The sequence below is a fragment of the Podarcis cretensis genome, assembly GCF_951804945.1.
Source record: "Podarcis cretensis genome assembly, chromosome: 6".
In the NCBI taxonomy this organism is placed as follows: Eukaryota; Metazoa; Chordata; class Lepidosauria; order Squamata; family Lacertidae; genus Podarcis; species Podarcis cretensis.
Window position 1 is genome coordinate 84,291,026 of NC_137175.1, and position 12,509 is coordinate 84,303,534.

Below are 12,509 nucleotides of genomic sequence, written 5' to 3' on the forward strand. Positions count from 1 at the left end.
CCTCTGCTACTCATTACAAATCAACATGAGATTTGCAAACATGCACATCCTTAAGCTTTCCTATAACTGTGAGAAGTCCAAAAAAAATATAGAGTACTGGTTGTTCACAGTAGGACAGGGCAGGCTCCAGGTTCTCAGGTTCTATATTGTCAAATTGGATTCCATAAATAACACTTACTTTTTACATTACAACGTGGAGTAGGTGACCAGCCATTTTTGGTGCACACGGCCTTAGCTTGTTGATTTATAGGATCATATCCAACCTCACAAGAATACGAAATTTCATCACCTTCTATGAACTTCTGCCAAGTATGGGCATTGAATGTACCATGTGCAAGCTGTCTAGGAATATCACATTTCTCTAAAAGGGGGGGAGAAGGTTACATCATTGATTGACACATATTTTGGCAATTGAAATCTTATTTTCAAGATAGATGGTGCATTACTCAAGAGACTTGGTTTAAAGTTCTCCTATATGCTTTTGCAACATATAGATGTAGAAAATAGACACATAATATGATTCATAAAATAGGTCTTTTATGGACCCCTTCATGTGTTGAAATAATCTTTAGGTGTCATAGTGTCACATCACTTTTTTCTCTTTTAACAACCTTTCCTAGCTGCTTAAATATGAATTGATCCGATTCATATTTGAAGGTGAATCTGTATTTGAACGTGAATGTTATTTGCCTTCGCAAAACAATTCAGAAACCAAAACACAGACATCCTTCGAAAAAATACTGCTCTGAATTTTGCAATGCAGTTCTCTGTTCAACCGATGTGTAGAAAGGTGCATATGCTAGGGTACTGTGTGGATTAAAATACATACATATTTGGAAAGTAGCATACAAAAATGCATTGTGTAGGGGGAAATGGCTTTGCAAAAATGTGTATGTTAGGCAAACTGCCATACAATGTTAGCCAGCATTTACTGACAATTTGTCACTACACACACACACACACACACACACACACACACCACATACTCAAACCAATAAACTGATGTGGAAATGTGGAGAAATGAACTTAAGATTGGAAAAATTAGAAACCCAAAGAAACTAAAACTAACAGATTTATCCATCACTAACAAGAGGCCCCTGGAAGCGGGGGGACGGGACACATTGTGATGTGTGACATATAGAGAAAAAGAGAGGTGACTCCATAGGTATCGGAGGGCAACCATTTTTCTCTCCATACAATTACCCAGGAAGGGGTGTCACATCATAAAGCACTATGGCACCAGGTACTTATTACACCAAACTTGAGCAGTTACATTTTTTGTTAAAGGAAAAAGTGTACATGGAACCCCTTCAAATACCATTATAACTATTATTTTTTATACTTAAAGAATAGGCGTATATTTAGGATTTTGTCTTAAAATATTACACAGGCATTTGACAGAAGGGACTTACAATGTACTTGTGTGACAATCACAAGGATGAGAGATTAAGATGATCCAACCCACCCCTACGTCCATAGCCACCTGCCCAAATGCCAAGATCTTCCACTCATATCAGGGGGTGGTGATCACACAGAAATCTTTTCCATCAGCCCCTCCCCACACATATGGAACACAATCGCCACTACCAAATGGGTCAACCTGGTACTCCGCTTATTATATTTTTGGTGCCATATGAAGACATTTTCATATTAAATTTTAAAGTTTTCCACTCTGATTACTCACTGTTTAACCACGTTACACATTTTCCTTCCACATCCTTCGGAAGAGGCATATTTTGTCGTTTCCATTTCTGATCAAAGTTGAGAATGCAAGGGAAATGTTAACTTACTGAAGCATTTTGGTTCTGGATTCCAGCCAAATTTGGTGCATGAACTTCTACCCCATGTTTCTTTATTTCTTGGTAGAAAACCATAACTGCAACGATAGTCAACTGTTTGTCCCACCCTTCTTGGAAAATAGTAGTCTTTCCAGTGTTCATAGCTATCAGACAGTTGTCCATTCTCAATCCGAATATAGTCACAGTTCTTTGCTTTGGAGAAGATGAGAAAAATGTTAAGCCAAACATAAATAAATCAGGATGTTCCACTTGCTATTTTCCTTGGCTGGCTGGTTTAATGGAGGCTGCACATTTGGCTCAAGTGTATCAGTGTCTGAATATTATCTGGGTTTCCCTCTTTGGTCTGTGTATGAAAACAGAAATAGATGACTGTGGCAGAAGATGCAGGTGGCCCCCAGACCCACGTTTGCTGCCAGGAACAGTCAGAGCTGGGGAAAGACAGTTTGCTGGGGCTTGAAGACCACAGTCTTCTCCAGCCCAGAGACAAGCTTTTGACCCTTAGAACAAGGACATAGGGTAATGGTGCGAGGAACTCCGATATTTTTGCAAGCATTGAAATCAAATCTTTGCAAAAAGCTTGAGCCTATGCAGACATTCAGTCGGAACACCCTCCCTTCAGATGTGAAGGAAATAAGTAGCTATCCTATCTCTAAAAGACATCTGAAGGCTGCCCTGTTCAGGGAAGTTTTTAATATTTCATAGAATCATAGAATCATAGAATTGGAAGAGACCACAAGGGCCATCGAGTCCAACCCCCTGCCAAGCAGGAAACACCATCAGAGCACTCCTGACATATGGTTGTCAAGCCTCTGCTTAAAGACCTCCAAAGAAGGAGACTCCACCACACTCCTTGGCAGCAAATTCCACAGTCAAACAGCTCTTACTGTCAGGAAGTTCTTCCTAATGTTTAGGTGGAATCTTTTTTCTTGTAGTTTGGAACCATTGCTCCGTGTCCGCTTCTCTGGAGCAGCAGAAAACAACCTTTCTCCCTCCTCTATGTGACATCCTTTTATATATTTGAACATGGCTATCATATCACCCCTTAACCTCCTCTTCTCCAGGCTAAACATGCCCAGCTCCCTTAGCCATTCCTCATAAGGCATCGTTTCCAGGCCTTTGACCATTTTGGTTGCCCTCCTCTGAACACGTACCAGTTTGTCAGTGTCCTTCTTGAACTGTGGTGCCCAGAACTGGACACAGTACTCCAGGTGAGGTCTGACCAGAGCAGAATACAGAATACAGAATACAGTTAACGCTGTATTGTTTTTAATACTTGATTGGGAGCCGCCCAGAGTGGCTGGGGAAACCCAGCCAGATGGGTGGGGTATAAATTAATAATAATAATAATAATAATAATAATAATAATAATAATAATTTCTTCCGATATATTTGTGAATGACGGCAATAAAACTTTGTACTTGGGAACAACATTTCAGTGGGCAAAAATCTGAGCCCTTACTCTGACTGTGAATAACCCAGCCTCCATCCAAGGGACCCCATGTGTCTCCATGCACAGCCCGTGACCTCCAGTAATAGAGCAATAGGTTCATGGCTCTCCCTGCACACACACCTCAACTATCATCGTGATGGGCATATAATTCATAAACTACAAAGTTGGATGCATTGAATGCTAGTTGTGCATGTTTTGAAACTGCAAAGAGAAAGCTACTTACGAATACATATCGGAGGAGGAGACCACCCCGTCTCTGTACACATGGAAGGGGATTGGCGGTTCTGAAGCTGATAGCCAGACTCACATTGTGTTTCGATTGTGTCTTGATAGTCATAGTGACTCTGCTTAGGATGGAAGTCGCCATTTTCTACTTGGGGTGGGGAGCAGACAATTTCTATGGAGGGATACAAGGAGGACACTTGGTCAACAACAGATCAAGCAACAAACTCTTTCCCTGGCTAGATATAATTCAGTACATCAGTATGAGAACGCATTTATTATTTGTTAAAAACAAACTTCAAAGTGATTTATGAAATATTAATAAATTTTTCAATAAGATAGAAAAGCAATAATTTCAAATACCAAAGTCTTAATAAGGAAAGGGGGAAATTTATATCTTAAAAACCATTGTAAACACTTAAAATTGTTAGTCAGGTTGGAATAACACTTGCAGTTTAATGGTGAATTTTGGACATAATGGAGATGCAAAAAATCTGGATTATTATAAAAGATGCAGGAGGAAAGGACTAGCAATAGGACCCACAAAAGTGATGAGGGAAGTCCAGGAGATTCTATGGAATCTTGTTTCTATATTGTATGTTGATATGCTATTGTAAAATTTAATTTGAAAAACCCAAATAAATTTACAAAAAAGAAAGTAAACAATCATAATAATAACTTTCAAAAAGATAAAATAACAGTAGAATAAGAACAGATTAAAATTCACATCTAAACATCTTAGCAAAAGATTGCAAAACCAGAATCAGCGGAACTTGCTAAAGAAAATTTACTTGATTAGCAATATGTATTTTGTTGAAAAGGAACAAAAGTTGAAAAGGAACAAAAGCACATGTATTCTGTTCTTGGATCACCGAATTATTAGTCCCTTTAAAATAATATAAGCACAGTGCTGCAACATGCCACTGCCATCCTAGATGTTCCTCTCTTCCCTTTCTGCTGTCATAGATCTTTTTTGTGAACCACCCTGAAACCTCTGGATTATTGGGTGGTATAATAATAATAATAATAATAATAATAATAATAATATTAATAATAGGTGCCTTTCCAGACACCACTGTAGGAGCATTCCCTCCTATATGCAAGATGTAAGTGAGGAATAAATAAATACCGGTATAAAACACAAAATGGCATAGTTTTAAAGGTGTAAAAATCATTGTCCAGATTCAACAAGGACAACGTTCTGATCTATTTTAAATTATCTAATCCAATTTAATGTGAAGGAGATTATGCGTTGAAATATTTTAGTTGATATTTTAGATTGTAAAATGCTATTTTATTTATTGAATTGTTTTACCTTGTGGGCTTATAGCCGAATAAAGTATTATCAATCTATCTAATCCAATCCACTTGACTAAAATTGCAGTCTTTTGCACAATTCCCTCAGAGAGTTGTGCAACAGAGTGGGCTTACTTCAAAGTAAGCATGCACAGGGTTACACTGAAACACCGACAGCTCTAGGAACTGGAAACATACAAACCTATGCACGCAAGTCTTGAACTCCACCCATTCCGAGTGCATGTAGCATCCGATCTCTCAGCATGCTTGTACCCATTAAAACATGAGAAGTGCACTCGGTCCCCCTCTTTGTAAAGGTTCTTTGGGTTTAGTATATATCCATGATCAATGTTTTCTTCTTGGCAAGTAATTTCTATCGCGAAATACAAACAAAATTTCCGTATTAGGAAACGAGGTGTTAACTTGTAACAAAAAGAAACGTAATGCAATGTTTCTAAAAAGTTTCTTCCATGAACAATTCACTGTATTCCCATTTCTAAGGTGCCAGAACTCAGAAGGAGTCACGTAATCATGCACGAGAGCAAGCTAAATGCAGAACTGAAGTCATAATTCTCATTCAGGAGTGAACTAGATTCAAGTCCAGTGACATAAAATATTCTCAACAGCTTCCATATGTTTCCTAGGTGTTGAAAGAATCTTTAGGAGTCACAGTGACACACCACTTTTTTCTCTTTTAACAACCTTTCCTAGTGGCTTAAATATGAATTGATCCCATCAATATTTGAAGGTGAATCTGTATTTGAACATGAATGTTATTTGCCTTCGCAAAACAATTCAGAAACCAAAACACAGACATCCTTCGAAATTCTCACTGCTCTGAATTTTGCAGTTCTCTGGCCAACTAATGTGTAGAAAGGTGCATATGCTAGGGTACTGTGTGGATTAAAATACATACATATTTGGAAAATAGCATACAAAAATGCATTGTGTAGGGGGAAATGGCTTTGCAAAAATGTGTATGTTAGGCAAATTGCCATACAATATTAGCCAACATTTGCTGATGGTTTGTCACTATGTATATATATATATATATATTCACTCACACACACACACACACACACAGAGAGAGAGAGAGAGAGAGAGAGAGAGAGTTGTGGCTGGCTGGCTGGCTGGCTGGTGTGGGTGGTTTGGCACTGCTCACCTGGGCTACCCAACATTGTACATTGCTGCCAACTACCAAGAGTGGGGGGCAAGGCAGTGGGGAGTTGCGACACAGGTGCAGTGGCAGAGTCAATTCAGCACTGTCACTGTCACTGCCACTGCACTGTGCTGAGCTCCTCACTGCCTTGACCTTCCCCTTTCTCTAACTGGCAGTGATGCCAGGAGAGTAATGCTCCCCTGAAACCCGCACTGCAACAAGGGTTATTCTCTATCATGCTGAGCATTTCCCTTGAGCATCTTGACTCGTTTACTCAAAAAGTGAATGCCTGTGTCATAGAAGCACAATGAAGGAAGTGAGCTGTGGCAACCTTGCCTCTCCTCCCCTGCTGGAATTGTGCTTGGCCTCATTGCCTAAGGATTCTGGATGCGTGAAAATGCCTTGCTCTACACTGGATTGCTTCTGTGCCTGGCCACAATCCATTATTTGGCCATTCATTAGCCCTGGTGAGAACAAAAATGGCCTTTCCCAAAGCACTGTCTCTACAAGCTGGCATCTGGAAAGGCTAGTTGCCCAGGTTTGAACATGATACTCTGGATGGCAGAGGTACTCTATCCAATTTGCACAAAGTACTCATCTCTTACTTTTTCACTCAGCACCAATGGCTGAGAACAATGTGCTCAAGCAGCTTCTTAAACTACCTGTGACAGGAAGCTAAAAATACCCTACCTCATTTTTGTAGATGGCTTGCCTGTTGTGTCAAGTAACATCCCCCCACCTTTTAAGGAAATAAAGCATTTAAGAGCGTCCCCATTGTTCAATCTTCATTCAGTCTTTATGGGACCTCATCAAAATTGCTCCAGCCCGGTTCAGCTTTCCCCTCACCTCTTTCTCTACCTTTTACCCTTGCCTCTCCTCCATCTTTGTCATTTACTTCCATTCTAGTCAGGTACCTAGAGAGGACAGGAAGCCTCACACCTCCCCTTTAAAGCTATTTTTCAATGAACTGAGAAGGTTCAGGAGAATCCAAGCTGCTTGCTTTGGGAATCACACCATGTCGGGCTCAAAGGAACCTATGCATGTACAAAATCCTTTTAATTTACATGTCAGGGTTGTTCCATGAAATCTAGGCCTCTGTTACAGTGTGCCAGATTCCTAGCAACCTCTTCTTGCTTTATAATATGACAGTAGCTTTCCCCACCTCCCTCTCTTTCTCTCCAGGCTCCACTCTGTGGTCATAGTTATAGGCAGTTGCACATTTACTGCTTATTCTTCTGTGATAAATATGTACAATCCTTGGTTTTGTACCTATACTGCTGATCTCCCCCTGTTACTGTAAAAAAGAAAGTGTCCCCATGGTGAACCATCTTCTGACCCCCAAGTATCACAAGACATGCTTCCATTGATGGCACATGTACACATGAACATCACATGTGATAAGGCACACATGTTAACACACCATCAATAAATTCAAAGACTCATTAAATCATTGATTTAGTTAGGTAAAGCTAATGGGAACTGCAGACCCTATTTCCCAGGGATGTTCCTATTTTCCAGGGATGTCCCTGATTTAGAGAAGCTGTCCTGGTATATGAGTTGATCCTGGAATGTCCCACTTTCCCATTTTTGTTGTTGTTTAGTCGTTTACTTGTGTCCGACTCTTCGTGACCCCATGGACCAGAGCACGCCAGGCACTCCTGTCTTCCACTGCCTCACGCCGTTTGGTCAGACTCATGCTGGTAGCTTCGAGAACACTGTCCAACCATCTCATCCTCTGTCATCCCCTTCTCCTTGTGCCCTCCATCTTTCCCAACATCAGGGTCTTTTCCAGGGAGTGTTCTCTTCTCATGAGGTGGCCAAAGTATTGGAGCCTCAGCTTCAGGATCTGTCCTTCCAGTTAGCAGTCAGGGCTGATTTCCTTAAGAATGGATCAGTTTGATCTTCTTGCAGTCCATGGGACTCTTAAGAGTCTCCTCCAGCACCATAATTCAAAAGCATCAATTCTTTTGCGATCAGCCTTCTTTATGATCCAGCTCTCACTTCCATACATCACTACTGGGAAAACCATGGCTTTAACTATACGGACCTTTGTTGGCACTTTTCCTTAGGATGTCCTTATTTTCATCAGAGAAATGTTGGAGGGTATGGAGTTATCTGACCCCCCGAGCCATCTTTAGGTAATTCTGTATAGTTTTAAAAATGTTATTATGTTTTTATATATGTTGGAAGCTGCCCAGAGTGTCTGGGGCAACCCAATAATATATGTGGGGTATAAATAGTAAAATTAACATTATGCAACGGAACATCCCTATTTTCATCAGAGAAATGTTGGAGGGTATGGAATTGATGGATCTAATTTTAAATGAACAGCCCTATTATTTTATACAAACTCTTTGGTGATAATTTTTGGCATGCAAAAGGGGCTTTAAGCACTGAGCTTTAACATATCTTCTGCTGCTTTTGATTGTTTGTTTTATCCCCTCCTCCCAACTAACCTACACATCTTGGTACATCGTCACTCCAGTTTCCATGCGCTGTGCAAAAGATTTGTTCGGACCCCTGGATTTTGAAACTTCTGGAGCATTCAAACCGTAACACCTGGCCAAACAGAAATTCCTGGTCTAAGTCTTGTATTCCAGTCATAAGGATTCTTCCATTTTCTGGTGCTTTTACTGGGAAACACTTTGTCACTATAAAACAAATAACAACGTCATGCAAAGTTTAGCAATATATTTTTTGAAGGTGATCAAGAAAAACAGTAGCAAATGAGTAGCATAATTACTACAACCATAATACAGTTGTACCTTGGAAGTCAAATGGGATCCATTCCGGAAGGCCATTCAACTTCCAAAACATTCAAAAACCAAATTGCAGCTTCTGATTGGCTGCAGGAAGTTCCTGCAGCCAATCAGAAGCCCTGGAAGCCCCGTCAGACATTCAGGTTCCAAAAGAACGTTCGCAAACTGGAACAAACACTTCCGGGTTTGTGATGTTCGGAAGTGTTCCAGGGCATTTGGGATCCAAGGTACGAATGTACTCAACAGAAGACATTCAAGTGTACTATTTATCAACCAAAGAGGAATGCAGAAAATGCAATTCCCCCATCATTTTCTGATTATTTCCGTCTGTCTCTCTCCACTGTGTTGGGAGAAGCATCTACCCCTTGGCACACAGGAAACAGGAAGCCTGGCCCAGACTGAATTATTGAGCAGATCTATCAAAATGAAACCTGGCTGTGTGTGGATTTAATACACACAAGATTGTCTGTTCAGTTTTTCTTATCTTTGCCATTGGCCATAACATACAATCTATAGCCTAAAGCGTTGGCTATCACAGCAGCCAAACATTCCTTTTAAAACCAGTAAATCTTCAATATCTACAGTATGAATCACTAGCTATATCAATGTTTCCATTAGCAAAGAAGAAACTATTCCTCCACAAAAAAAGTAGACCTATATTAGTAGGTAAAGGTAAAGGTACCCCTGCCCGTACGGGCCAGTCTTGACAGACTCTGGGGTTGTGCGCCCATCTCACTTAAGAGGCCAGGGGCCAGCGCTGTCCGGAGACACTTCCGGGTCACGTGGCCAGCGTGACATCGCTGCTCTGGCCAGAGCCAGAGCCAGAGCCGCACACGGAAACGCCGTTTACCTTCCCGCTGGTAAGCGGTCCCTATTTATCTACTTGCACCCAGAGGTGCTTTCGAACTGCTAGGTTGGCAGGCGCTGGGACCGAGCAGCGGGAGCGCACCCCGCCGCAGGGATTCGAACCGCCGACGTTTCGATCGGCAAGTCCTAGGCGCTGAGGCTTTAACCCACAGTGCCACCTGCGTCCCAGACCAATATTAATAGATTCTCACAATTTGGGAATGAGACACAGGGGTGACTGCGCTGTTTTGTGATATATGGTTTATTTGCACATACATAGAACCTGAGTCTATGATGGAGGGATTCACAGCATCAACACCCAAATGGCTCTTGCGTCTCCCATAGACACAACTTTAGATTCAAACAGGCATCAAACATTGTGCTCTTCCTCCTGCTCTTCTGCTTCTCTGTCACATAACACCTAACTCTAACCTTTCTAAGCTAAGCTCTGTGGCTTTGTCTTTTGAGGGAGAGGTCCCAACCAATTGCCATCTCACAATGAGTTCCTTTGACCTTTGTTGTCTTAATGGCCCATCTCAACACAGGAGGTTAGCTGAATTTAACTAGCTTTGAACACTTGCTGATTCCAGGGGATTAGAAGTGCCTAGCATACAGCCTAATACACATGGGTCTGGCACCCAGTTTCAACATCCCAAGCCTTCATTGAATTCTAACACTTGCTCAGCCTGGAGATTATGGTGGTCTGGCACCCACAAACTGATAACACTATGGAATCCTGGGAGCTGTGCGAACAAAAGAGAAATGCTTCTTGCTCCAAGTAAAACAATTAAAGGACAAAGGCTCAGAATCAGTCCCCCTGCACACATAGAAAGAACATCCAGATATACACAGAGGATTGCAGCACCCTGGAAAGCTCCTCTGAGTTCCCCAGCCTTCAAAACAAAGGAGAAAGAAAATAAAAGAATTGGTGGAAGCTACCTTAGAGAACGGGGACGCGGGTGGCACTGTGGGTTAAACCACAGAGCCTAGGACTTGCCGATCAGAAGGTTGGCGGTTTGAATCTCCGCGACGGGGTGAGCTGCCGTTGCTCGGTCCCTGCTCCTGCCCACCTAGCAGTTCGAAAGCACGTCAAAGTGCAAGTAGATAAATAGGTACTGCTCTGGCGGGAAGGTAAATGGCGTTTCTGTGCGGTGCTCTGGTTCACCAGAAGTGGCTTAGTCATGCTGGCCACATGACCCGGAAGCTGTATGCCGGCTCCCTCGGCCAATAAAGTGAGATGAGCACCGCAACCCCAGAGTCGGTCACGACTGGACCTAATGGTCAGGGGTCCCTTTACCTCTTTACCTTATAGAACCTTAGACAATTCCAATGTACTCTGAATTTCAGTCAAGATCTCTGAAGGTTCACTTACCTTCACAGTGAGGGACATCATTGCTCCATCCATCTGCACGGCAATCACGGTAATTTGTATGACTAAGCATCTTGTACCTGGAAGATTTTTTAAAAAATAAACTGAAATTTTTTAAAACTATAGAATTACATGAGTGGATCAGCTTCTGTAACAATACTTCGAAACATGACGAGGCTTTTGGAAAAGAAAGAGCATTTTCTAGTTGTTTCTAGGGATGACACGAATATTCAGGAACAGCTGTAGCTTGCACACCAGGCAAAGTTGACAAAACTAATTTGCAGCCACTTGTTTTCTTCTGACTGAAATACTTTGCGGTGAAATGGGTGCCTTAGCCCAAGAGCAGTCAGGCACCCAAGTACAACCACCCATTTAAGCATATAATATACACCTGGTGTTCTATTTTTTTTAATGAGTTTTTTTAATCAGTAGAGTTTTTAATCATAAAGCACCTGTCCTTAAAATAATACCATGATTAAATATCTGAAGGAGGGGGGGGTAACTTACCCATCATCACATCGATACACAACACGAGCTCCAAAGACAAATTCATTTTCATTAACAATATCAAAAGAGCCAGACTGAATATCTCCAGGATGTCCACATGGCTTTTCTGGAAATTAAAAAAAGTGAAATGTAATGCATTATAACACTTCTGGTTAGAAAAACATGGCATTTGAGAACCATGCAATGTTAGGAGGAATATATGAGGTTGTGAAGAAGAGCCTTGCATCTCCTTCTCTCTCCATGAAGAAATAAAAGACATGCAACATCACTGAGCTCAAAATTCCCCCACTCCTGCTCTGATTCACCAGGTACCTCTTGTAGAAAAATTGGGGTGGAAGTCTTAAGTTGCTTCAAGCACCTTCTTTTAGAAGTCATAACCAGGGAGATACGGAGCTGTTTGTGGTGGCAAACAACTTTTCTTCATAACATTGTATTTGGCCCTCAGTTTCCATGTGTGTCCGTGTTTGTGTGTGCAATGATTCTTCAACATCGACTTTGTTGGACTGGTCATGTTGTGCGGGTGCCTGAATAACATCTTCCAAAGCAACTACTCTATTCCGAACTTCAAAATGGAAAGCGTAATACTGGTGGTCAACAAAAGAGGTTCAAAGACTCTCTCAAGGCAAATCTTTAAAAATGTAGTATAAACACCGACAGCTGGGAAACACTGGCCTGCAAGCGCTCCAATTGGAGAACAGCCTTTCCCAAAGGTGTCATTGGCTTTGAAGACACTCAAACTCAGGACGAAAGAGTGAAACGCACTAAGAGGAAGGCACACTTGGCAAACCCTCACTGTGATCAACTCCCACCCAGAAACCTATGTCCCCACTGTGGAAGGACATGTGGACCCAGAATTTATGGAAGACAATCTTACTTGGCTATGAGTGATCAACAAAGGAGAAGGAGAAGTAGTGTAGGCAGTATTCAGCTTTCAGTTAAAAAGGAAAATGATAATATTTCTCCACCTCTCTGAGTGGAAACAAATAATGGAATCCAAATGTCAAACAAAAAAGAGAGATAGTGCCTACAAACTGAAATAGAACCTTGTGGTCTCTGTTAGAATGCTAAAAAAAGTGAGTCATCCCAATGATTATCACAAAGA

The 12,509-nt window shown here is 41.5% G+C and overlaps 1 protein-coding gene across 5 annotated transcripts in view; it reads right to left on the reverse strand.

Annotated features, from left to right (window-relative positions):
* Positions 1-12,509, reverse strand: part of CFH (complement factor H) — a 48,186-nt gene that overhangs the window by 24,350 nt on the left and 11,327 nt on the right. For all 5 annotated transcript variants that reach the window (XM_079981170.1, XM_079981169.1, XM_079981168.1 and 2 more), the window contains exons 3-9: positions 11,408-11,513; positions 10,904-10,980; positions 8,383-8,577; positions 4,970-5,140; positions 3,473-3,646; positions 1,791-1,991; positions 179-361 (exon numbers count right to left, since the gene is read on the reverse strand). In XM_079981170.1, coding sequence (XP_079837296.1) covers positions 179-361; positions 1,791-1,991; positions 3,473-3,646; positions 4,970-5,140; positions 8,383-8,577; positions 10,904-10,980; positions 11,408-11,513 — 1,107 coding nt within the window. The remainder of the gene's footprint in view (positions 1-178; positions 362-1,790; positions 1,992-3,472; positions 3,647-4,969; positions 5,141-8,382; positions 8,578-10,903; positions 10,981-11,407; positions 11,514-12,509) is intronic.